This window comes from Hippopotamus amphibius, chromosome 3, assembly GCF_030028045.1.
Source record: "Hippopotamus amphibius kiboko isolate mHipAmp2 chromosome 3, mHipAmp2.hap2, whole genome shotgun sequence".
In the NCBI taxonomy this organism is placed as follows: Eukaryota; Metazoa; Chordata; class Mammalia; order Artiodactyla; family Hippopotamidae; genus Hippopotamus; species Hippopotamus amphibius.
The window spans coordinates 120,349,907-120,375,770 of NC_080188.1; the positions used below are offsets into that span (position 1 = coordinate 120,349,907).

A 25,864-nucleotide genomic window follows, 5' to 3' on the forward strand; every position below is an offset into this window, starting at 1 on the left:
AAAAAAAGAGAGAGACATCAAAACACCAGCCTGTAAATAATCCAAAACAAGTAAAGGTGATTGAAGTAAAGGATCTGAGACAGACCCTAGAAACTGAAACAGGATATGGGGGGCCAAATGCCTGGATAGAAAGTGTAAAATTCTCAGTGTTGGCCCTGAACAAATGTGACTGTTACACATGTGCTACAGGGTGACCACAAGCACAGGCAGTCCCGTTCCCTCTTGGATAGGAGAATGATCCTTCCAGATTTGGTAACATGATGGCACTTTATCAAGACAAAAAGGCCTGGGGAAATGAGACATGTAGGAGATTGGCCGCGCTCCACCCGGCGATCCATGAGTCAGACCCAAGGGTAATGCCCTCCTTCTCGATGGGAAAGGTGAACTACTCTTTATGTCTCTCTAGATGGGGAGAAAAGTTCACTGTTCCTGTGGGAGACCTGTCAGACTGTGTAAAGCCAAGAGACGTGTCGCATGAACTGGGAGCCAATTGCTCTAACTTAAATATTCCTCAAGCCTATGTCTGGTGGTACTGCGGAAACCAAACTCTCTTGGACAGATTGCCCACTGGAAGGACGGGAACATGTGCCTTGGTTCAATTGGCTATACCATTCATCCTAGCATTCCATCCCCCTACAAGGGCCAAAAGATCCATAGCAGGATATTTTGACCCAGATGTATATCTAGACTCAATAGGAGTGCCCAGGGGAGTCCCCAATGAGTTCAAGGGCAGAGATCAGATAGCAGCAGAATCTGAGTTGTTCCTTTTCTGGTGGATAACAATTGACAAAAATGTAGATTGGGTAAACTATATTTACTAAAACCAGCAAAGACTTATTAATTACACTAGAGAGGCCCTAGAAGGAGTGGCTAGCTGGTTAGACGCCACTAGCCGCATGACCTGGGAAAAGAGAATTGCCTTAGATATGCTGTTAGCAGACAAAGGGGGAGGATGTGTCATGCTGGGAGGGAACTGCTGTATTTTATCCCCAATAACACCACCCCGGATGGCACCATAACTAAGGCCTTCAAGGGATTATCATCATTGGCAAAAGAACTGACTAGAAATTCAGGAATTAAAAACCCTATTACTGGTTGGCTTGAAGAATGGTTCTCAACTTTAGGTGGTTATAAGGCTTTAATAATAAGTGTGCTCACAATGCTGGGAATTCTCCTATTACTTCCCTCTTTTGTCCCCTTAATTATATGGATAATTTCAAACTTCAGTGAAAATTTAGTCGAGAGAAAAAAGGCCACCCATGCAATGATGCTATGGAAATATCAACCAGTAAGTCAAAATGAAAATGATGCTATTGGACCTTAAATCAGATCCAAGCATCAAAGAGGGGAATGAGGCAGGTTAATGACAAAAACAGGGAAGGACAAAGCAAACATAGGAATATACAAGCCCCAGGGAATAAATAATGTATGGCCTCTTTCACAAGACCCTACCAAGAACAGCACAAACATCTGGGTCAATGAAATAAGAAAACAACTAATGTATGCACTCTGGCTTCTGTACCTTGCTTCTGCATAGATAAGCATAGCTATAGGCTCCCAAAAGCACAGGAAATAGTCTATAAAAGGAGAAGCTCTCCTTTAGTTCAGGGCTCAGTCTTTGGATGTGAATCCACCGGGCCTGTACCGGTACAATAAATGTTGCTTCCTGCATTACAAGCCTTGGTGTCCTGCCTATCTCTACCGATTCCTCCAATACTTTTTGCTTTTTTTTTTTAGCTTTTTAGCATCTTTATTTAAGAAGTCAAATCTGTGGACAAGTAACAATTCCAACTGTTGATATTTTCTGTACAGAAAGGTTGAAATATAACAAATATAACTCAACCAGCCAGTTCTCCCCCCAGATTTTCTTCCAACCACATCCAAAGTGTCCATCAGTCAGTCCTTTAGTCACCTTCAAACCAGAAAGCTCAATTTTCCACAATTAGCACACCAGTTCTCCTCAAGGATCACTCCCTGATCCCCGTCCCAAGTTTTCTTCAGTTCTTTTTGAGGACAGGATTATGGCCCCAGTTGGAGACCAGGTGGATAAGACAGGTGCCACCCAAGGCCTGGCTTAGAAGCTGTTATCAGCTCACAGTCAAAGTCCATCAAACAGTATCAGCACCAAAGAGCAAGATCTCCACCAAGCCTTGTTTTTTGTAGCCCCTGTCCAGGGAGAGCACCACTCAAAAGTTTGCAAGACAGCTGGGTTCAGAGTACACTGGAAAAAATATAGCACCATTGGAAGACAAGGGCCTACAGCCACACTTGATTTCATCACCTCCACATTAGACAGACAGGAATTTGGATTAGAACTTTCAACACAGAGATCAGGACAGAGGAGGAGGAAGAAAAAAAAAAAAACAACAAACCAAAAACAACACACAAAAAACCTTTGGCTGCTATATAAAACCTGGAGTGCTCCAAGGCACAGATTTAGCCAATGCTTAAGAAAAAAAAAAAATCATCAAAGCCTTAACCTTTGCTTACAATCTTTATTGAAGTTATACAAAAAGAACCCCCCAAAAGTGAAAAAATACATTATATACAAAAAACACTTTCCATTGGGAGGAAGGCTCTGCTCCCTCTTAACATGCAGTGCTTTCAACTGTAGCTCTGGCTTCCACTGTCCCCTCCACTGCTGCCCGACTTTCAGCCCGATTCTCAGCCTCCTCCTCCATGTTTTCTGAAACTTCAGTTCCACTGCAGACAGCATCCCCACTGCCTCCATTCACCTCCGGCTCTTGCTTGGCTTTCTTTGCATCATCTTTCCGGGGGCTCTCTTCCTCTGGTTTCCTCTTCTTTCTGACAAGGTGGGAAATATCAGTCACACAATTTGATGAGGAAGCACCATCTGTTGGCTTTCTACTTGCAATCATGGAGACTGAAGAGCCTCCTCCACTAGAATTGAAACCTGAAGTAGAGCTCTCCACCAGAGTTGCTTTCAGAGCCAATTCACCTACATTCCCACTACGCTGGGACTCCTTTGCATCTTCTATCTTCTCTCTAATTTCAGGTAGCAGCTCCTTCAGCTCCTCAATTTCTTTCTCATATTCAATAGGTGATCCTTCAGCCTCCTTCATCTGCTCATTTAGTACAGCCATTCTCTTCTCAATGACTTCAACAGATTTGCTGAACTGTGCCACTGCTTCATCATACTGAGAGTTGTACCCATAGGCCAAGCCCAGCTGGTAGTGGGTCTCTGCAAGGAGCCGATCATGGGCTTCCAGGTACTGCTCCTGCAGATTTAGGCAAGCCTGGAACTCCTCCACAGCTTGGATGTAATTCTCAGATTCAACACTAACTTCTCCAAGTTTAAGATGTGCCTGTGCAGCATAAAGCTGAGCTTCTTTTGTGTCTTGCCTTTTAAAAATGATCTTTGCTAAATCCAGCATATCCCAGGCAAGCTCTAGGTTCCTAATCTCCTCCTCTTCATTTTCTTGAAGAGACTTGTTTTCAAGAATTGAATCATTTGGTGTTTCTTCAGCCTTGTCATTTTATTTATCCTCCTCTTCTGAGCCCTCGGTTTCTTCACCCTCTTTCATCTGTTCTTCTTTGTCTTGTGTCTCTTCATTAGCAGCTATCTTAACTTTGTCTTCAGGGGATTTCTCAGTAGCCCCCTGGGCTACCTCAGTCTCAACCCCATCTCCAGCTGCCTCAGGCTCTTCTATAGACAGCTTAGTCTCCTCCTGGCTAGGAACCAACTCCGCCCTGACCTTCTTCTCTAGTCCTGAGCCATCTTTTGTGTCTGTCAGTCCTTCTGCATTAGTCTTCGGTTCACTGGGAGTGTGATCCCCTGCAGCTGACAGTCCATTGACTGCACCATCCTTAGGGAGAACTGGGTCCTCCTGCCCAGGCTTCTCATAGACTTCTGATCCAGCTTCTGCAGCTGAGGCCTCTGCAGAGTGTGTTGTCACCTCTGGTGACTCTTCGGCAGGAGGTAATTCTTGCCCTACCAACTGCTCAAGAACAGCCTTTCCTGACTCACTTGCAGAGGCAGCTACCTGCTCCTTTGGCTCACCCCCACCCACATCCACTGGCTTGGCTGCTTCTATCTCCACTGCAGTGCCCTGCTTTTCTAGAATTACAACAAGCTGCTCTTCTGAAGCTTCTTTTGGTTTCTCTTCTGTGTTCACAGTTACTTCTCCCTGATCCCCTTTTTCTCTGCACTCTTCTTGGATGTCAGATCCAGAAACTGATTTTCCTTCCTCAGCATCTGGTATTTCCTGTTCTGGCTTCTTAGAAATCACTTCAGTTTCATTCAGTCCTTCTGGTGCTGCTGTTCCTTTTCCCTCTTCAGTGGTTTCAGTTAACTGATCTGGAGTTGATTCAACTTTTTCCTGTAGTTCCTCTGCAGGATCACTTATATCCATATCTTCTCTTCCACTCTTCTCCATTTCAGTTTCCTGTTCTTTATCAGTTTCAGGCTTTACCAAAGACTGGTCTTCTGTTTTTTTGGATTCTTTTTCTCCCATGGCGTCATAAACCTGTTCTCTCAACTCTTCCCTTGCTTCCTCATCTATGTTATCATTATTTTCTACCAGAGTTTCTTGTGCTTTTTCTCCTTCCTCCTCTTCCACATGCACACCTTCCAAGGCATTTCCCAACACACCATTCTCCATTCTTGCCAGCTCCAGGAGAGATTTCCCATAGAAAAAGAAGGCTTCTCCACATTCATTAGCTGTCTCTCCATACTTCTTACCTAAAAGACTAGCTGCTTCCTGGAAGGCGTTGACAGCTGCTGGAATATCACCCATCACCAGATGTTTCTGCCCTAAACCCAATAGTTTCTTAGCTTCACTATTCACATCCAGACTCTCCACTTTATCTGTAGAGGTAGAAGGAGCAAGGGCATCTTCTTCAATTTTGTCAGCGGAAACCAGCTCCGCGGTGATGGCGGCAGCGGCTGTGGACTCTGCGGCCATCGTTCCCCTGAGGTGGTGAACCAGTGGACGGGATACAGCCTGGGAGAAAAACAGAGGGAATCTGGGACGCCAGAGACTTATTCAGGGACAGAAAATGGCAGATTCTTTGCTTTTTGTTAGAATGATTTGGTGATGAGGATGGTTCCCTTGCCTCTCAAGAAGCAGAGTGGGCCCTAACTTAGTTAATAAATCTCTTCCCGTTAAAGAGATGGGACAGTCAGGTACAAACTGAAAGGAATGTAAAAACAGCTGGCTATTGATCTTGCACAAAAGGGGTTCCAGGAAAGTGTGACCCTGCCTCTTCCCTGAAAACCTGAATCTTTTGGGTTAAGACTGAGAAGATTGCACCAGTGTTTATGAGAAATGCTATCAAGTGACACACCACATCTATGACCACTAGAGGTCGGCTCCACATTGGTTATGTAGATGGTTTCTCTAAGCAGAGCCACTTTTGACCTTGGGGCCTATGGTCTTCTGATTGAAAAACCTTCAGTGGCCTAGGGGCCCCCATTGCTCTCTGGCATCTGGAGCATTCCCTCTCTCTTTGACTTGGCTGTTTGCAAAGTGCACATTGATCACAATTCTCTCTCAGTCCCCCTTTTTTCCACACCAAACACATTGGCCTTGTATGGGTACCAATGGGCCATGTGGTCTGCTGAGCCAGATTGGCATGGAAAATTGAGCTTCCCCTTTGGTGGTCTCTGAGTGGACAAAACCACTGCCCTCTTTTGGGTCTTTTGCATATTTCTCTGGGTGCAATCAGCCTTTTCCATCTTATCCCTATTACTGAAAACCAAATAAGCCAATTGGAACAAATTGTTCATCAGAGTCTCAGGACCAGTTGTTTCCTGAATTTTCCACCTGAGGTCTGGGGCAGACTGGGCTAGCAAATGTATAGACAAAAAGGCCTGAATCTTGGGTGAGGAGGGATCCACATTCATTTGGGATCCATGGCCCTGTAGGGTGTGTCAGTTAAAATGTCCTCTGTGTCTTCCTGGAGTTATCCCTCTGAGTGACAGATGCCTTAAATTCCTTTTGAGTTTCATTGCCTAGAAATGAGGCCATGAAAATTTGAAAATAGAGCATGTCACCTGATTTTAAATTTTTTTAATTCATATTGTGGCCAAGCCAGATGACATAACCTACTATTTTTTTTTCCTTTTAATTCCTATTGTCCAAATCTTTCCCAATCCTGGAATATATAGCCTAGAGGGTTGTTGGTTGGGATTGACACAGACTGACCCAATTCAGACAAGCCTTAAAAGACATCACTAAGTCCTCAGTTATTCAAAATTCCACTCTTAATGTGGTCAAGATTTGCACTTACCTTTCTAGATGCTATCCCTTCCAAGGCAGTATCCCAACCAGCTGTCAGTGCCCAAAACGCTGTCACATTGAAATGGAAGAGAAAACATTCCCAAGAGTGTTGACAATGAGTGGGATTTGGTCTAGCTATAAGTTGGAAATAAAGGGGTCAGCACATGTAAGGGTCAGAGGGAGGGGAGTAAAAGCAATAAAAAGTACACATTGGTGGTCACACAGGTCTTCTGAAGTTAACAGAGGAGAAAATGAAAGAAATAGAGCAGGAATGAATATAAGGATGTAGGAGAAAAACCTCAGGGTCAAGAAAAAGAGTATAGAGATTAACGATGTTTTCCTGGACCTTCTGTCTAATGTGTATAAGAATAGAGGGTTGACCCACCAGTCAAAAATGAGTGGGCATCATCAGGGCAATCTCCCCAGTATACCTGAATCATGGTGTACCATGGGCCTCTGTAGGACCAAGACCTAACTCTCAACATTTTCTTACCTTATCAGTGCCCCTTCATGATCATCAGCCGAAACTGAGCATCTTAGATTGGAACTTGGACCCGCGCGGCCGAGACACAAACCCAGCCAAAAGCCAAAGTCTTCCAACTGAGGTCACACGCCTGGTTACAGGACTTAATGAACCTCAGTTTCTGGATATCTCATCACAGAAGGAATTCACTGAGAGACACACTGATAGGTAAGAAGTGGGTTTATTTACAAATAAACACACTCCACAGACAGATTGTGGGCCACTTCAGAAGGTGAGAAAGGCACCAGAGTATGAGGTTGTCAGGTTTTACAGGGGTGGGTACTTCCATAGGATAAGGAATGGGAAGCATATTCCAGCTAAGGAAGGGGCAGGAATTCCTGGAATTGGGCGGCCACCCACTTTTTGATCCTTATGTTTGTATTACCGACAATCAAGGCCCAGTGGAAATTGACTTGTCTGCCATTTTGGACACATTTGGTTCTCCCAGTTCATGTCATGTCCTCAGGCTATGTCATCCTTTTGAAGGTTGTGCCTTGCCCCCTTCCCTCCTGTTTAAAATTGTCCCAATTTTGGCCTTTTCAAATGAATTCCTAAACTGCTTGCCTGGCCCCCATTGGTCTTTGAAGGTCCTCAAATTTCTGGTCTTTCAACATTCCCAGGCTTATCCTGTGCATTTCTTGGCCCAGCCCTGAAATCAGCCATCTCTTCAAGAATCTCTGGATCCTCTAGTGGGAAATGCTATTTAGAGGCCACAAGTTAGACCTCAGGATAATCACTGCTGTCAAGTTGACATTATTTCTAGGCTTTTCAGTGGTCAGAGCCAAGAAGTAGAGATTATCTTTTTTAAAAAAGGAAAATAATTCATTGGTACAAACATATTTCCAATTCGAATTTTAATAACACAGGGTTTGACTTAAGATTTTTGGTTGTGTACTTCAATCTCTGTTCCCTCTTCCACTGAAAGTCTTTCTTCATAACAACATTATCACAAAAAATTACTTATTTAACTTGTATGCATATACATATGATACTTTCAAAATAACAGTAGCAATGTCACCAACAGTAAGGTGTTGGATACATTTTCAGATTTCTTTGGCTTTTTGCTTTTGGTTTTGTTTTTGAGGGAGGGTGTTTTGTTTGTTTGTTTCTCTTGGTCTTTAAAAGATAACCCACTCTGAATGTAGCATCAAAATTCTGCGTTTTAAAGCTACTTAGATGAGGTTTTTTTCTGTGCAGTTATCTCACCAACTTGATAGAATTAGCTTCTTTTGTCTTAGTTCTCAATTTTGGCAGATTATTTATCTATATTTTTGATTCTGTAACACATTTACATGGGTGCAAAGTCAAATTATAAAACAAGAAAAAGCTCACTGTCCCTCCCCCATAAATTACAAATTTTATTATCTTTTGGTTTATTCTTACACTCTTTCTTATTGAAAATAGACATACATGTGTATGGAAAAGCAACAAACTATGAACACTTTTCCAGTCCGACTTTTTAAAAACTAAAAGTATACCCTGAAGATCTCAACCATTCCACACCTCCCTCCAGCCACATTGCACCCAATTGTCTGGATGCCCTATACCTTATTCAACACTCCCCCATGGACGATCACTCCAGGTATGTTTCTAACCTTTGCGTTTACAAACAATGTTTCAGTGAATAGCTTGTATATATGTCATTTTGCATTTTTGCCCCTGTATCTTTGGAGTAAATCCTTAGCAGTACAGTTGCTGAGCTAAATGTTATTTGTTTGTGTAATTTGCTTGATGCTGCCAAATACCTTCCCTAGGGTTTGATTCACCAAAACTGAAATTTAACGATGTGCAAAAATGAATAGAAAGACACAGCATCCCATCAATCACCCACCTGGTAACCAGGCCACCCTCCCATTGTTGTGCCCAAGGGAAGGCCTAGATGTATCTTGCACAGGAAACCCTAAGATCTGGGAATCCTGGAAGGAGCCATAAAATTCCATAATCTTTAATTTGTCTGGAATAACAGTTTAATAGGTAGACTGTTCATCTCAGGCTGAGCAGAAGTTCAGAGTGGTTTTTTCTGCCTTCTTTCAGAGAAAAGACTCTTAAAAATTATTTCTTTCTATCTTTGGTTTGGTAGACAAAATACTTCAAGTCATGGATCCTATTGGGGAATTAAATCAGATGCTCAGCAAGTGAACATTATTAAATTTGTTGGTTTATAGGACCCTGGTGATCTTTCTTTGGAAATGGAAGGAAAATTAACATGGCTAAGATGGCTTCAGTCTCTTACTCATTCTACCAGCATGAATTGAACCCCCTCTCTGTTCCCTCTCTATTCCCACCACTAGCCCAGAAATAAAAACCTGCACAGCCTGCAGGCTGAATCCAGCACACAGGTTTTTTTGTTTGTTTGTTTTTTGTTTTTTTTTGTTTTTTTTTTTAGGTTTGGCTCCCACAATGTTTTCTGAAGGAAAAAAAAAATAGCGTCTAACATTTAAAATCAGGGGATTTAAAATAAATATCCAGACTCTGACTTCTGTTGAAAACTTGGTCAACCAGGCTGCCTTCCAGCCTAGCAGAAGATGTTTGGCGCTGAGGAGAGGCTGCCCGCAATGATAGGGCATGTGCTGCCTGCCCCGTGCCCGTGCTGCCCACCCAGCCCTGGGATTTATTCCTCTTGCCTCCTGGACCATGGGTTTCTGAGATTGCCCTCGAGTGCTAGCTTCTTGAAGATAAGGACCACCTGAGTCTTACTCAAATTTGATTTTGCAATATCTAAGCCAGACCCCAGAACACAGGGTTCTCTGTATATGTCTGTTGGATGATATAAATTATCCTGTGGATGCATGCACCACATTTCTTCCAATAGTGGAACTCTGAAATTGTAATAATACTCTAGCCTAGATTTTTTAAGCAGGTTGTCATCATAAGTGTGCCTGATCTATGCCATCTGTCCCACTGCATAAAGCCACTCACCCATATGTCACTGGGCTGTCCCTCAAGTCTTCACTTTACCATTTAACCAGTTTTCCTCCTAGCAATTGCCTTTCCAACTGAGGACAACAATGTACATCTCACACAGTTTCTAGGAAGATGAAAATACATCACAAATGTCAAACATGGCCTCTAGCACTTACTTTAATCATGTTAGTAGCGATGCTTTTCCTCCAATTTGAAAAGAGTCCTCCCACTCTTGGTTATTCCATGTGATTCAGTTTGGTTTTGCAGCCAAGCCGCAAGGAGAAGATTACAGTATAAATCTCTGTTTTTGAGAATTTTCAAAGTCCACACCCCACGGATACCGATGGAGGTAAAGATTTTATCAACAGGTTCATATCTCTTATATCCATTAGTGGCCTAAAAGCAACATTTGGGGCAGGTCAGAGCATACGTGTTTATATATAGGAGCTCTTGGCCACCACTGAACACTCTTTCCTGAGTAATTGCAACCAGGAAAGAAACATGAAGTGCCTTGTGATCCTCAGGCTGGTGGCCCTCTCAGAGTGTCTAGTCATGTAAGTACGTGGACTGTAAGTGGCATCATCTCTCTTTCTGTTTTTTTTCCTTTTTCTTGTCCTCTTATTCTTCCACCATTCAGGTTGAGAAGGGGATGTAATCATTCCCTGAAAGTCTTAAAGTTCAACTGAACTTACTGATGAGTACTGTGCCATGGGCACTGTGGGGCCCAGGGGTCTTGAGGTCAGTGTGCAAGGTTGCATAACTCTGGGCTTGCCAATCACATCATGACCTATGTGAAAATGGCACTCCTTGGAAATGTTCAGTGTACAACCTCTGCAACTGTAAGTGTGGTCCTATGTAAGAGCAAATCTCCTGTATTAGCTTCTAGGTCTTCTCTCTGCTCTCTCTCCATTTTTGTGTGAATGTGTCTTTCTCTTCATCTCTGTATCTGTCTCTTTTATCTCTCCATCTCTTAGGCTGTTTCTGTGCATGCAGAATGCTCTTTTTTCTTCCTATTTTGACCCTTCCTTCCTTCCTTCCCTAGCCTCTTCATTTCCTAATTTATACCCCATCTCCTGGCTTCCTTTCTCACCCCTCTCTTCTGCTTCAACACTAGAGAAAGATCAGGAAGGCTATTTCTAGGCTGTATTACCTCTAACAAGCATTGAGGCCACAGCTAATTCACAATCTCCCTGCATTTCGATTTCCTCACCTGTAAAAAGGAAATAATGACCCTCCTTCTACCTGCTTCCAAGAGCCTCTTTGATAAAGATACAGTGGGATGGCAATAACAATGGTAATGTCATTTTTGCGACTTCCTACATATTAGGTCCATTATATCCATCAACTCACTTAATACCCACAACATTCTATATGGGAGATGGTGGTATAATTATATTCCACCTGTTTACCTGATAGGGAAACTGAGACTCCAAGTGGTCATATGACTTACTCAAGATTACACAACAGAACCTGCATTCAAACCAAGGACATTGCACTGCTCTTTGATTGGCATCCTGATAATAACATACGGCACCATTACAATGCAAGGTATGAGAGTCATGCATAACACAAATGGCTTATTGCTGCCCCTTCTTTGTTTCCTTTTCCCAATGTTCGGTGAAAGAATCCCTCTCACAAAGATTAAGACTATGCGAGAAATGCTCAGGGAAGAAAACCTGATGACAAATTTCCTGGAGGAGAACACTGATGACGTGTCCCAGAATGCCACTCATGACCCAAATATTACTATTCAAGCCCTGAAGAACTGCCTGAATGTGAGTGTGTTGGGAGGATACCACTCCACACCACCCCCTGATGTTCTGGCCTAGCACTGGGGTTCATCTGGAGGTGCCAGGCAGCATGTTGAGGCCGGGGCTCCTGCAGGAAGAAGAAACACAGGGAAACAGGGACCCCATTCCCAGAGGAGAAGGCACTCTCATCCTCAGCTCTTGGTCTGTGGTGACTGGGCCCAGCAATGACCAGGGGGCAGGTAAACATTCATTTCTGCACCAAAGATATGTTATTAGTTTGAGGGAGATTGTTCTTTCTGAACTAAGCCACAGAGTTGCAGGTGAAAAGTGAGCCATGTCTGATCAAATGATAAAGCCAACTGCACATCAAATTTGAAACCACAGGCAGAGGAAAATCAGCCTCCACAGATGTATGAAGGACACAGAAAATGTTACTGACCCCTATGGCCTGAGATGCCATAAAAATCTAACACTCTGTTTATTGTCACTGATTTTAAAACAAGGTCTCAGATCTTCTTCAAGAATGCATAGGCCAGGCTGAGTGATTGGCAAAGATTAAACACATGTTCAATAAAAGGGCCAAATGTGTGGCGTTGATTGGACATGATCTGAGTTTAGAGGAATTGGCCTGGGGTGACCTAGGAAGGCAACATGGAGAAGGAAATAGTCAGGCTGGGCCTTGAAGGCGAGACTGGAGAGCTTCTCAAATGAAGGCACCAAGACTTCCCTGGAGGTCAGTGATTAAGAATGTGTGCTAATACACTGACATGGGTTTGATCCCTCCCTGATAGGTGAACTAAAATCACACATGGAAAAAAAAAATGGAATGAAGGCACCGGTCTGAGCAGAGGCTGTGAGGTGGGGCAGTTGCAAAGTGATTCAGGAGACATGGGACACCTCAAGGAGGGCTGCACTCTGGGAATTGAGGGTGACTAGGGCTGCCAGGCCTGCCTTAACCAACTCTCTCTGGTTCCCTTAGATGGACTACATCGGCAACATCACCATTGGAACACCCCCTCAGGAGTTCAGGGTCATCTTTGACACAGGCTCAGCTGACTTGTGGGTGCCCTCCATCCACTGCTCCAGTCCCTCCTGCCGTAAGTACCTGCCCCATCCCCCCAACCTGTAGTCCTCACCTACTCCCTTCTCCATCCTTGGCACTGGAGGGACATTCATCACTTGTGTCTGCAGGTAAACGCAAGTTCTTTGACTCTCAGTTGTCCGCCACCTACCGGTCTTTGGACTTGAAGTTGAACCTCAAATACAGAAGTGGGAAAATGGTTGCACTTCTTGGCTATGACACTGTTCGGGTAACTGGAAATGAGAAGCTGAGTCAGGGCTGGCCTGGGAGTGATTGCTTCTTACAAGCAGATGCAGGCCCAACTGGGAGGGCCCATCTTTCCCTAAGTTCCCTAGTGGCTGGCCCCCGCCTGCCCAGCACCATAAGTCCCTGGGGAAACAGCACCCCTGCTGACTCTCAAAATCTCAGAACAGCCAACCCAGAGAGTGGCTTTGGGTGTGGATTTGCAGCTCCTTTGCCCATGAGCAGCTCAAGTTTCATTCTGCTTGGAGCAGGGAGAGAGGGGGAAAACACTTACTTTTCTGTTCTCAGTCTGTGATGGTCATTTTCATGGTAATAACATGTGTAATCCTGAATCAACCCCACATGTCAAGTACTATGATTAGCTCCATTTTACAGAGAAGGGAACTGAGGTCTAGAGAACCAGGACTTTTCTAAGGTCACATATCTGGTAAACGGGGGAGCTGGGCTGGCCAGTTAAGATTCATGAGGTGTGGGGTATTTGGGGAGAGGATGAAACTGATCTTGGGCCCCTGGGGACAGCCAAGGACTTCAAGGAAGTGGAAGGGGACTGACAAATGTGTTCTCACTCTAGGGGCCTTTGAGAGTTCAATGAAATCTATGCCTGCCTCCCCCAGAGGGCCCGAGTACACATCTCTCCCTCTCCCTCTCTCTCTCTAACACATACACATCCTCAAAAGCATGTTTCCCAGGCACAATTTTCATAAGAACTGTGGTAGCAGCTCTGTGTAATGAGCTTCTGTCTTCCAGGGCAGATGCAGAATGCACAGTGCAATGCAACAAATTCAGTCCATTTCTGTCATCTGATCATAGTGACGCCAAACACAAGACTACCCTGCTCTCTACTCATTTTGATCTCAAGTGGGAATCATTTGGTCCTTTCCTGAGTCTTTGTTTTCCCAGCTGTAGAGAAGATACGAAGCCAGTGTGACTCACTTCAGATGGTGTGTGTAGGAAGAGCAAGTGTTCGTTAAAATCCCCAGCCCTGCACAAATGGAACCCGAATTCCTGTCCGAGCTTGGTCTAAGCATCTGAGGCCAATGCAGGGCACAGCCAGGTCTCAAATCTTCTCTTAGGTGTTACTGGCATCTTCACTCCAGCCCAGTCTCAGCCCCACTTCCCAAACCTTAATGTGGGAACACTCTCCTCTCCCACAGATCGGGAACCTTGTCATTCTGGGCCAGATATTTGGCCTGAGTGTGACACAAATTGGGATGGAGAGTGAAACCTTTGATGGCGTACTGGGGCTGGGCTACCCCAGCCTCGCCCCCGGGACCACCCCCATCTTTGAGAACTTGAAGACACGAGGCATCATTTCTCAGCCTGTCTTTGCCTTCTATTTGACCATGTAAGTCTGAGCTGGACAAGCCCTCTCTCTAAATCAGCTCTAAGATGCTTTCAGTTGAATCAAAAATTATAGACAACCTGATACAAAAGTTTCCTGACAGACTGTCTACACCAGCATAACTATGGCCCCAGGGAAACATCTGGTCCCCCACTAGTTTCTGTAAATAAGATTATATTGGAATACAGCTATGCTCATGGGCTCAAGGGCAGCAGTCTGGTCCAGGGGGGTGGAGGGAAGAGGGAGAGCAATGGAGCTGTCAGGATGCAGTGTGGAGGAAAAGGCAACTTCATTTACTGATGGATACAATATGGAAGGAATGAGAGGGACTGCAGGAATGTTTACTTTCTCAGTAACATTTTACTTGTAGCCTAATACCAGCTAAACAATTGGCAGGAGCCAGTGCAAAATGAAAATATGGGACTTCCCGTTCAGAAAGTAGTATGAATTTCAAGACAGAGATAGCAGAGGTGTGAGTCTCTTCTAAGTGTGGGGCCCCATGGATGTCACAGGTCATAGGCCCATGAAGCCAACATTGGGTGAGCCTGTACCCATGCCCTTAGTGCACTTGGGCCTCAGCTTTTCTGAAAAATGACAGGCTACACAAACAGGAAGCCAGAACCTTCAAGTACAGTATCCTCTGGGGGTATCTCTGAGCACTGTGGTTGTTGGAGGGGACCAAACCCTCTTCAGAAAGGTGCTTGGTCAGAGCCTGGCAAGACTGCCCATCTTTGAATGTCTTCTGTGTTGTTCATTAGTCAGTGACTGACCTTGATCAGATGATCAATCCCTCCATACCTCAATTTCCACATCTGTAAAATGGGGACCATAGTAGTACCTCTGATGGGTGGATAAGGACAAAAATCAGACAGTGAGTGGCGTATTCTCTGACAAGGAACCCTCCCTCTTCCTTCTCTCCTCAGGGGGAAGAAGAATGGCAGCGTGGTGATGTTCGGTGGGGTGGACCACAGCTACCACAAAGGACAGATCAAGTGGATACCACTGTCCCAAACCCACTACTGGCAAGTAACCATGAACCGGTAAGCCTTTCCCTCTGAGGAGCACCCCAAGTGATACTCCCACTTATTCACAGGAACACATGCAGACACACCCAAATGCACACACCAACACACAGACACATACATTCCACCCCAAAACACACAGAGAGACACATATAAACACACACATTGGAACACATGTAAACATGCACGGAACACAGCTGCACACACAAGCACACACAGAGACACACATGTAGATACACAAACACATAGATATGCATTCCACGCATAGGCTCATAATTAGCATAGGTTTCCTAGGGAGAGCCCTCAAAAGGATCCTGAGAGATGTATGCAGCCTGGAGAGCAGATGTCTCACATCTGCATTGTGAGGCAAATTACATGGTTTGAGGAGAATTTCACCAGCTTGAACAGGGTTGTGATAAGACTACCAACTCTTCAGGGCTACTCAGGACTTAGGGAGTTCATATTACACAACACTGCTAGTTTAAAAACAGGAAAAGTCCTGGACAAACTGCGTAAACTAGTGTACAGAGGGAGAAGCTAACCAGCAGTGGAGAGAGGTGGGCTGCATTCTTGAGACCTGAACGCAACTCATACAAAGAGACACTCCCCCTACCCATAAATCACCCAACCTCCCACCCTGGGCACACTGTGGGGCAGGGGCTGTGACAGAGAGAATCAGGAAGCTGGGATCCAGGAGTGGCCTGACAACAAGGGGCAATAACTGATGGGATTTTGTGTGATACCCTCAGAGAGAAGCTTACATGTCCTATGGAGGCCCCCTGGGCTAGCGTGGTCATCACGTGGCTGGGGTCTTAGTGTCTGAGACTAGTGAGGGGACAGTGCTGGGAAACAGCCTCTCCCAGGGCAGCCTGCTTTTCCCTCCTCAACACTCTGAGCATCTGCTGGCCCAGAGAACGTTGATCTTCACTGTGTCACTTGATCCATTATTGGTCAGACACCAGACAGAGGTCTATAGTTATTCCTCATGCATTCTTTCACTCACTATACATTCATTCATTCATTCAATCAATCAACAAAGGTACATTGTACATCCACTGTGTGCTGGGCACTTGAGGGAGGCACTGAGGATACAACTTGCCCTCACATCTAGTGAAGCACACATAGATAAAAAGAGTCATACACATAAAGAATTACTACTTCAGTATTTGCTACTAATGAAGAAGACTACAGAGAGTGAAAAAGACAGAAGCCTGATCTAGTCTTCCGAGAAGACTTCCCTGAAAAAGTGACATTTAAGCTGGAACCTGCAAGATTAGGAGAAATTAGCTACACAAAGGGGATAGGGGTCTTCTAGGAAGGGTAAACGGCACATGCCAAGGCCTTAAGGCATGAGAGACCCTGGTGCATTCAAAAACTGAAAGGAAGTCAACAAAGCTTACATGACCAGAGCAAAGGAAAACAGAGTCAGGGCATGAGCTAAAGGGCTGTTCTGGAGACAGTAGGGAGGGGGGCAGTTGGGGGGAGACTTCAGAGTGTTCCTGGTGCCCACTTTGTCCCACTTTCTCTCAGCATCACCATGGATGGAGTGGCTGTTGGTTGTTTCCATGGCTGCCAGGCCATTCTGGATACCGGGACTGTGTTCCTGCTTGGCCCAACTATACATGTCACCACCATCCAGAAGCTCATCAACGCCAGATCTGTTCGTAAAAAGGTGAAGGGACTTACCACAGGGTCACTCTGGGGCTTTCCACATACCATGGATCAGCTGGGCCAACCTCTCTCCTCTTTCACTAACAGTACGTGGTCCCATGTAGAAAAGTCAAGAGCCTGCCTAGTATCATCTTCACCATCAACGGCAACCACTACCCAGTGCCAGCTCAAGCATACACCTGGAAGGTGAGGGGTCAACCCTGGAGGCTGGTTCTCAAATCTGGAACTTGAGGAAAACATTGGGCTAGTGCTGGGAAGGGAGGGGTGTTCAGGCCAAGGCACAAAACTGCAGTTGCTGCTGAACCCTTGGGGCTGGGCCAGTGTCTCCCACAAAACCAACAGCTTGAGAATAGAGGGCAGTCTTGGACATCCATCATCCTGGAATAAGTGGAGATATCATGACCATGGTGTGAGGCACAAGAAGAGCGGAACATTAAGGACCTCTGCCCTCAAAGAACTCAATTTCCACCAGGGCCTACAGATGGATGAACAGGGAATGTCAGCTCTAACAATTCCTGAAATAGGCTAAGTGACAAGTGGGGTTGGCTGGGGACAGGCTTAGTGTGTTGTCCCACCATAATGATTAACAGTCTCCCTTACCATCTTAAAAGTGTCCTGGTTGGATGATCAACTACATGGTTCCCCTAGTCCTCAGCTGGACCTTTCCCTTGCTAAGCCCTGGTTCCCTCTTTGTGGGCTGAGCTTCCAGACGCCTCTGTGGGGAGGTTAGATACTCACATGAGTAAAGGGTGTACAGTGACTGCATAGCTCTAGCACAGGGTTGAGGCTTCATGTCAGCTTCCTATGGGATTTCAGAGGAGGCTGATGGGCCCAAAGAAGGCTTTGAAGAAAACAAGGAATATCAGTAATTCAAAACACCCAGCCTAATGGGGGCATGAGGAGTCCTCCTTGGGTTAAGGCAAATCTACACTGGACTTGATGCAAATAGAACCCTCGGGGGATGTGCCAAACATTATGATGGCAAGATTAGGGGTGATGAGGGCTGTGGCAAAGGAACACGAGGGCAAGTCACCCAACCCAGCCTGCAGTGGCCAGAGAGGGTGAGCATTGGTCGACGCAGGCTTCCTAGATGGGCTGAGCACAATTTTAAAGAATGGGTTGTGGGGAACAGGGAGAAGAAAAGGCATTCACTGCAGAGAAAACAGAGAGCATGGTCAGAGTGAATGAACAGGGGAACTACAGGCCATTCTTGTTTTTTTTTTTTTCTTTTTTGATTGTATGGAAGTAGAGTTGATTTACAATGTTGTGTTAATTTCTACTCACACCAAAGAGACTCAGTTATATATGTGTGTGTGTGTGTGTGTGTGTGTGTGTGTGTGTGTGTATGCATATGCATTCTTTTTCCTATTCTTCTCCATAATGGTTTATCAAGAGATATTGAATATATTTCCCTTCGTTATACAAGAGGTTCTTGTTGTTTATCCATCCTGTATATAGTAGGCTGTATCTGTTAATCCCAAACTCCAGTCCTTCCTTCCCCCATCTCTCTCCCTCAGGGCAACCATATGTCTTGGCGATTTTTATTCTTGGATGGGCAACCCACTTTCACAGCTGCTGAGAGAGCCATTTGGTTCTTACTAAAGGAGGGAAATAAAACCAAGAAGCCACTTGCTCTGGATACTGTGGCGGGTGGCAGGTAAGGGATCGGGCTGACTGGAGTCTATTTCTGTCTCTGCCAGGCTCCTCAGAAGACCTGTCTTAGCATGTTTGAAGGGGGCACAGAGGAATTGAAACAGTCTGAGACCTGGATCTTGGGTGAGGTCTTCCTGAGGGTGTATTTCTCAGTTTATGACCAAGGAAACAACAGAATTGGCCTGGCTCCTGCAGTGTAACTGCTGGGGCTGCTTAAGGAATCAATCAGGCCCACTCCAAGCACAGTCACTCACATGTAGGGCTCTCCTGCCCAGGGACAGTGGTGGACTGTGTTTGGTCCTCTGCAAAGTCCTATTCTCAGTAAAGAATAAATGATTCTATTCCTAATGGTGCTAATACGAATGGGTGCCTCTGTTTGGGTCTGGGAAGTTCATCACTATCGGGCAAGATCTAGAAACTCATCTGAACCACTAGTGAGAGGAGCCCACTTGCAACTGGCTTCAAGGAAAGGGGAGACTTATTGAAAGGTTACTGGGGATCCGGGACACAGGAAATGGAGCAGATCCAAACATCTTAGTGACTGGACCCAAGAAATCAGAAGCCATCAGCTCACTCTTTTTCTCCCTCACTCTTTCTCTTCTCTCATCTTTGATTCTCCTAACCTGTCAGCTTTCTTCCCTCAGGCTTCTACACATATATTCCTAAGGAGTCTAAACCATAAGGAGAGAAGATCAGAAAACATCAGTTTAACTGGGAGGGCTCTGATTTGATACACTTCAGATCATGTGTCCAGCTCTGAACCAACCATCGTGGTGGGGGTATGGGGTATTATGATTGTATTTACTTGGTCACGTGGCCCTACTCAAAGTGACTGATACTTTCCCCCACCCAAAGTGGATGACACTTTCTCCCAGCACCACAGGACTGGAGCTGGAAAGAGATATCCCCAAATGAAGCAGCAGTGCATTGTGCATTGTTCTAGACCATGGAAGAGTCAGTGACAGCCCCATCACCTCCACCATTGCCACATTCAGAGGGAAGGTAAGGCTTAATAAAAATAAATTTTATTCTCCCCATCTCAGAGGAACTCTGGCAGTGGACTTCTCCTCTGGGTGAGGCCCTTCAACATGAGATGGTTCCCCTTGGTCCCCACACCCCAATCACCAGCAGTCTGCCACAGACACCAGCAGTGTCCTTTCCAGCCCTGCTTCCCTAATGACATTTCATTAGAATCCCTGAGCCAGCCCCACCACACCAGGGTCCAGGATGCCCCTTCCCTTGGCCTCCAATGCTGTTGGGAAGGATGCCACTCATGTCAAGGGGGACCCAGGGTGCACAAAATGGTCAGCATTTCTGGGCATTCTCTTAGGGCAGAACTACAAACAGTTTGGCTCAAGCTGCCATGGTTTGGCACATTTGGAATGGAAGCATCACTTCTTCCTACCTGGAAACCCCAGGCAGAGATCCAGGCCAGCAACAGCAAGGGTCAGAGGTGGAGGGAGACCAAGATGAGAGAAGGAGAAGGAAATAATAAATAAGGTGGAAAACACACCTCAACACACTGCATATTATGGAACTTTACTCAGGCAAGATGAACATCAGCAAAAGGGATGTCTCCCTTCCTTCCTCATCTTTTCATTCAAAACAAATTTACTGAGCACCTACTATGAGGCAGGTGCTGTCATGGAAACCAGGATAGAGAGCTGGGTTAGGAACTGACCACTGGTATATAAAGAGAGATAAAGGGGCAGTCCACAATGGGCATGGCCAGATGAATTTAAAAAAAATGAGGTGTGGGTAGGAGGCCAGAGGAGTGAAGGGCTTCCTCTTCAGGGAGACAGGGAAAGGCTGGGGTAGGGCAAGGGGGTTTATCCTCCCAGAAACACACCCCTAAGCCCCTCAGTTACCATGTGTTTACAGATATGCCGTATGTCCACTGTTACATGTGTCTGGTCCCTTTGGAATGCACTGGATTGTGATCAGCTTCAGGGGAGTGAAAGAGGACCAGTTGCAAAACTGATAATGGGGGGAAAGGTGAGAGCAGACCCAGTAATTTTTTAACAGTAAATATGATCTGGCCTTAATGTATACTCAACTGAACAGTTTCTGAAACTCATTTTCCAAGCAATCGTAATGGGTCCTTAAATAATACCCCTCTCTTGGTGAGAAACCACAGATAGGAGTAAGAATGATAGCTCTGGTTAATTACATATATCATTTTGTTCTCTTCCTATGAGGCCCTGCAGGGCATGACCCTCATTTTACAGTTGAAAGAAGTCTCCTCCACTCTCCTGGCCCCAGTACTAGTGACAAGAACATAGTAGACCCTCAATAAATAAATATATAAATAAATGAATTGATGAAATCATAAATGCTCCCACTAGAACACAGTGCTGCCTCCATATTCAGAGACATATGATGTTAGCAGGGCTTACTGCCATAATATCAACCACATAAAACAGGCCTTACTTCCCTAGATGAGCCTAAGGCCTGGGATGGAGCTCTGTTTGTTAATGAGCCCACTGTTCTTCAGGCTTTGTATTCATAGCCTGGGCTACCAATATGAGGGTAAATTCTAATTTTATCACTTTTTTTTTTGGCCACACCACAGAGTATGTGGATATTTAATTTCCCAACCCAGGATCAAACCCACAGGCCCTGCATTGGAAACACAGTGTATTAACCACTGGACCACCAGGGAAGTCCCAAAGTCTGATCTTCAAAGCAACAATCTTCTCCCACTTTCAACTTTTATCCTTTACCCATTGCAGACCAGAGAGCTTTATAGCCAAAGGTGAGAGAGAAAGGTAGGGAAAAAAAAAAAAAACAGGAAAAAACTTAGATCTTGAACACTTCTAAATTGTTACAATCTTTTTGAAGATGACTTGTTCTTACAATATGTATGGTCTTTGTCCCATAAATCTCGCTTCTAAGGTTTATTCTAAAATGATGATCAGAGGCACTCAAAAACTTAAATAAGTAAGGGCATAATCCTCACAGTCTCTAATAAAGGGAACATCTGAGACATACCAAGACTCATTAAATATAAAGTGTCCACAGCATAGATAGGCTGTCATGCAACCAACCTCCTTAAATTTGTGATCTCCCCACAAATACAATAAGAATACATCTACATGTGGAAAAGTTCCTACAGAAAACCTTCTGAAAGCTGGCAGGGGCCCTCAGACTTCTAAAAGGGAAGAAAATCCCCTGGTAACATGGTAAGGAAAAAGAAAAAAATGGGGAAAAGAAAAGAGACAAAGTTATCTCTGGGAGATGTGCCCCCCTGGGAGGGAGTTGTGAAGGGGAAAATCTTCCACACAATAGGAAGACACCTCACTAGCGGGGATAACTGGGAGTAGCTTCAGATCCCCCAGAGGAGATAGCAGGGATGAGTGGGGGGCAGAGGGGAAAGATTCCCACACGGAAGGTCTGTGCCAAGCAGCACTCCCCAGCCTGAGAGTGTGGTCTGCTTACCACAGTGGAGTGGTGGCTGGGCTCTGAAACTTGGGCTTCAGAAAACAGACATCAAGGAGAGAATAGGGGCCAAATATGTGACAAAAGCCTGGGAGGTTAGTGCATCATGGTTAGCTGGAAGGGAGTCTGGGAAAAACCTGGGCCTGATGGAGAGGCAGCAGATCTTTGTTTCAGGGTGCTTGAGAAGAGCTTCCTCCTCCATGATCCCACAGGCTGCAGAGCAGCCCCTGAACAAGCACCACCACAAGCTGTGACTCCTAAATTGGAACACAGAGGCTGCCACTGAAGCCACCATGGGTCCTGCATGCAAGGCAGGTCATTGGCCACACCCTCCCAGCAGCAGATGCAGCTGCCACTGCCAAGGGCCCTATGCTCAGGATCGACTTCCCGGGGAGAATGCATGGCACACCTCAGGTTCATGCTGACTTCCACTGATGCAAGCACTCCCACAAATTTCAATTAGACTGGTATATTCTCCCCCTCCCCCTGGTCTGAATTTGCAAGTGAACCCCAATCACCCTCTTTTGCCCTCTCTTGCTTTGGCAGGGAACCAATTCCTGAGAGAAGCCAGAAAAATGCAGAGACTGGACCAAAACCAAAACTGATCCCTAGGGACAGTAGAACCAAAGAAGAGAAAGGGAAACAGACACAGGAGGATCAGATTTAATACCCACAAGCATCATGATAGACCCTGCATCTGTGGATCACCTGAATAGATGAGTGTTTCTACAACAGAGGCTGTATACTTAGGGTGCAACTGTGGACTGTGGGGGCAAATTCACAGAAGATGAAGAACAGATCACAGTCTGAGCTCTCCACAGTCCCCACAGCAGGTGCAGACACCTACTTAGAAGTATTGGAGGACTTCCTGTTGTGTTTGACTTGTTTGTGGTTTTATGTTTTTGTTAGTTTAATCTTTACTGTATATAATAGAAAGTCGGTTTGTTTACTGGTTTGATTACTCTTTTCTTTGTTTTTCTCTTTTTTGTTTCTTTGTTTTATTTTTCTTTTCTTCTCTTTTTGTGAGTGCAAATGTGTATATCTCTTTGTGTGATTTTGACTGATTAGTGTTATTATTACCACCTCTCTTGGGGTTTTGTCTGTTATTTACCTTTCTTCCTTTTTTTTTTTCCTTTTCTTTTCTTCTCCTCCTTTTTCTCCATGCTATGCAGCTTCCAGGGTCCTGGTGCCCAGCTGGTGGTTGGACCTGGGCCTCCAAGGCAGGAGAGATGAATCCAGGATGTTGGACCACCAGAGAACTCCTGACTCCAAGGGATAATAATCAGCAAGAGCTCCCCCAGAGGCCTCAATCTCAACACTAAGATCCAACTCCACCCAAAGGCCAGAAAGCTCCAGTGCTGGATACCTCAAGCCAAACAACTAGCAAGAGTGGAACATAACCCCACCCATTAGGAGGCATACTGCCTATAGTCATACCAAGTCACAGAAACACCAAAACACACCAACAGATGTGGCCCTGCACATCACAAGGATAAGATACAGCTCCACACACAAGAACATGGGCACCAATCCTTGCCCCACCAGGAAGCCTACACAAGCTACTGGAACTACCTTCACACTGGGGACAGACAACAGGCTTAAAAAGAACTATGACCCTGCAGCCTGAAGAAAGAAGGGCCCAAACCCAGTAAGCTAAACAAAATGAGAAAACAGAGAAAGATGCAGCAGATGAAGCAACAAGGTAAAAGCCCACAAGACCAAACAAATAAAGATGAGATAGGCAGTCTTCCTGAAAAAGGATTCAGAATAATGATAGTAAAGATGATCCAAGATCTCAGAAATAGTATGGAGGCACAGATGGAGCAAATGAAAGAAATGTTTAACAAGGAGCTAGAAGAACTAAAAAGAAAACAAGCAGTGATGAATAACACAATAACTGTAATTAAAAATACTTCAGAAGGAATGCAGAGCAGAATAACTGACACAGAAGAATGGATAAGTTACCTGCAAGATAGAACAGTGCAAATAACTGACACGGAGAAGAATAAGAAAAAAGAATGGGGAAGAAAAGATGGCAGTGAAGTAGAAGGAAATGGGGTGCATCTCTCTCCACAGATGCATTAGGAATACATCAAAAGATGCAATAATTCCCACAGAAAATTGGCTGAACACCAGCAGAAGAACTTGGACCCCAGAAAAGGCTGCAAAGATCCTGATATAACTGGGTGTGACACAGGGAAAACATAAAAAAGAGAGAGAGAGAGGAGAAGAAGGAAGGAAAGGGACTGGTCCTTCACTCTGGGACCAGGGGAGTTGAAACAAAGAAGAGATTGCCAAATTTGTAGAAACCCTCCTTATCTGACAGGGAAACCCCAACTCGAATGGGGAATTTGATTGGGTCAGAAGGAAGGCATTTGGGACTGTCCAAAGAGTGTGAAGCAGCTGATCTGTGACAGGCAGGAAAGAGTGGGAAACACACAGAGGGTCTGTACCACGGCTCTGCGTGTCCTGGAATGAGACATGGGTTCATAGCGGTACAGGAGGTCTGGGAGCTGTAATATGGGAACCAGAGAACTGGGTCAGTGTGTGAAACATTCTTGGCTGTGGGGAGAAAGACTGAGGGGTTTTTTCCCTGCTTCTGTGTTTATATATGGTCCTTGTTTTCACAATTTCTCTGTTTCTTTGTTTGTATTTCTTTTTTTTTCCTTGTTTTGAATTTTTATTTGTTTTCTCTTTAATTGTCTGATTGTGTTCTTGGTTTCTTCTGTCAGGTTGTTCCAATGCTTTTTGTTCTATTGTGTTCTGTTTCTGTTTCTCTTGTGTGTGTACATGTTTCCTTGATTCAGTATTTGTTTGTTTGGCTTAACCTCTTACCATTAGTCTGGGGCTTGGATAGTCTTCTTTAATCCTCTTTATTGCCAGCACAGGCAACCTCTGGAGTCTGGATTGGTTGATGAAAAATCAAGTCTGAAGCTCTGGGGAGGGAACACCAAGTACACAATACTAGACCACTAGAGGCCACTCATCCACAGGGAAAATTAACTGCAGAGAACTCTCATGGTGGCCTCTACCAGAGTCTAAGACCTGGCTTCACCCAACTTCCTGCAACTGTCAGTGCTGGTTACCTCACAGCAAACTACAAACAAGAGAGGAACAAAAACCCACCCACCAGCACACAGACTACCTAAAGCCATATTAAGCTCACAAATATTCTAAAACACACCACCTGACATGGTCCTGCTCATCAGAGAGAAAAGACTCAAATCCACACACCAGAAAGTAGGCACCAGACAATTCCATCAGAAATCCTACTCAAGACATTGGACCAACCTCACCACAGTGGTCAGAGAACAGAAAAAAAGAGGAACTACTACTAGGTGACAAGGGAAAGGAGACAGCAAATACAATAAATTAGACAAAATGAGAAAACAAAGAAACACCTTGCAGGCAAAGAGAGAGATAAAAACCCACAAGAGTAAATAAATGAAGGAGACATAGGCAAATAGTGTGAAAAAGAATTCAGAGTAATGAGAGTAAAGATGATCCAAAATCTCAAAAACAAAATAGGGAAAATACAAGAAACATTCTATAAGGACCTATAACTAAAGAGCAAACAAACAATAACAAACATCACAATAACTGAAATTAGAAATACTCTAGATGGTATAAACAGCTGAGTGACAGAGGCAGGAGAATGAGTGATTTGGAGTATAAAATGGTGGAAATAAATACCACAGAGGAGAAAAAAGAAAAAAAAAAGAATAAAAGGAATGGAAGATAGTCTCAGAGACCTCAGAGACAACATTAAGCATACCATTATTTGAATCATAGGTGTCTCAAAGAAGGAGAAAAATAAAAAGTGTCTGAGAAGATATTTGAAGATATTATAGTGGAAAACTTCCCCAACATGGGAAAGGAAATCATCAATCAAAACCAAGAAGCACAGAGAGTCCCATATAGAATAAACCTGAGGAGAAACACAGCGAGGCACATATTAATCAAACTAACAAAAATTAAACACAAAGAAAAAATA

At 44.7% G+C, this 25,864-nt stretch overlaps 1 protein-coding gene and 1 pseudogene across 1 annotated transcript; one reads left to right on the forward strand and one right to left on the reverse strand.

Moving 5' to 3' along the window:
- Positions 1 to 2,480: 2,480 nt before the first annotated feature.
- LOC130849239 (nuclear autoantigenic sperm protein-like) lies at positions 2,481 to 4,999 on the reverse strand (annotated as a pseudogene).
- A 5,171-nt stretch (positions 5,000 to 10,170) lies between these two features.
- Positions 10,171 to 18,667, forward strand: LOC130848760 (pregnancy-associated glycoprotein 2-like). The gene is made up of 9 exons (XM_057727162.1): positions 10,171 to 10,223; positions 11,294 to 11,444; positions 12,400 to 12,517; positions 12,612 to 12,730; positions 13,899 to 14,089; positions 15,010 to 15,126; positions 16,639 to 16,780; positions 16,867 to 16,965; positions 18,480 to 18,667. Exons 1-9 carry the CDS (start codon positions 10,171 to 10,173, stop codon positions 18,630 to 18,632), a joined length of 1,143 nt encoding a protein of 380 aa, XP_057583145.1. The 3' UTR covers positions 18,633 to 18,667.
- Positions 18,668 to 25,864: the final 7,197 nt, after the last annotated feature.

What these genes read in the sequence shown, in the direction of transcription:
- LOC130848760 (XM_057727162.1), top strand. Translation starts at nt 10,171, where the DNA reads ATGAAGTGCCTTGTGATCCTCAGGCTGGTGGCCCTCTCAGAGTGTCTA. An exon ending in CTGCTCCAGTCCCTCCTGCC is followed by an intron (nt 12,518 to 12,611) that starts GTAAGTACCTGC and finishes TTGTGTCTGCAG; the next exon opens with GTAAACGCAAGTTCTTTGAC. An exon ending in TTTGCCTTCTATTTGACCAT is followed by an intron (nt 14,090 to 15,009) that starts GTAAGTCTGAGC and finishes TTCTCTCCTCAG; the next exon opens with GGGGAAGAAGAATGGCAGCG.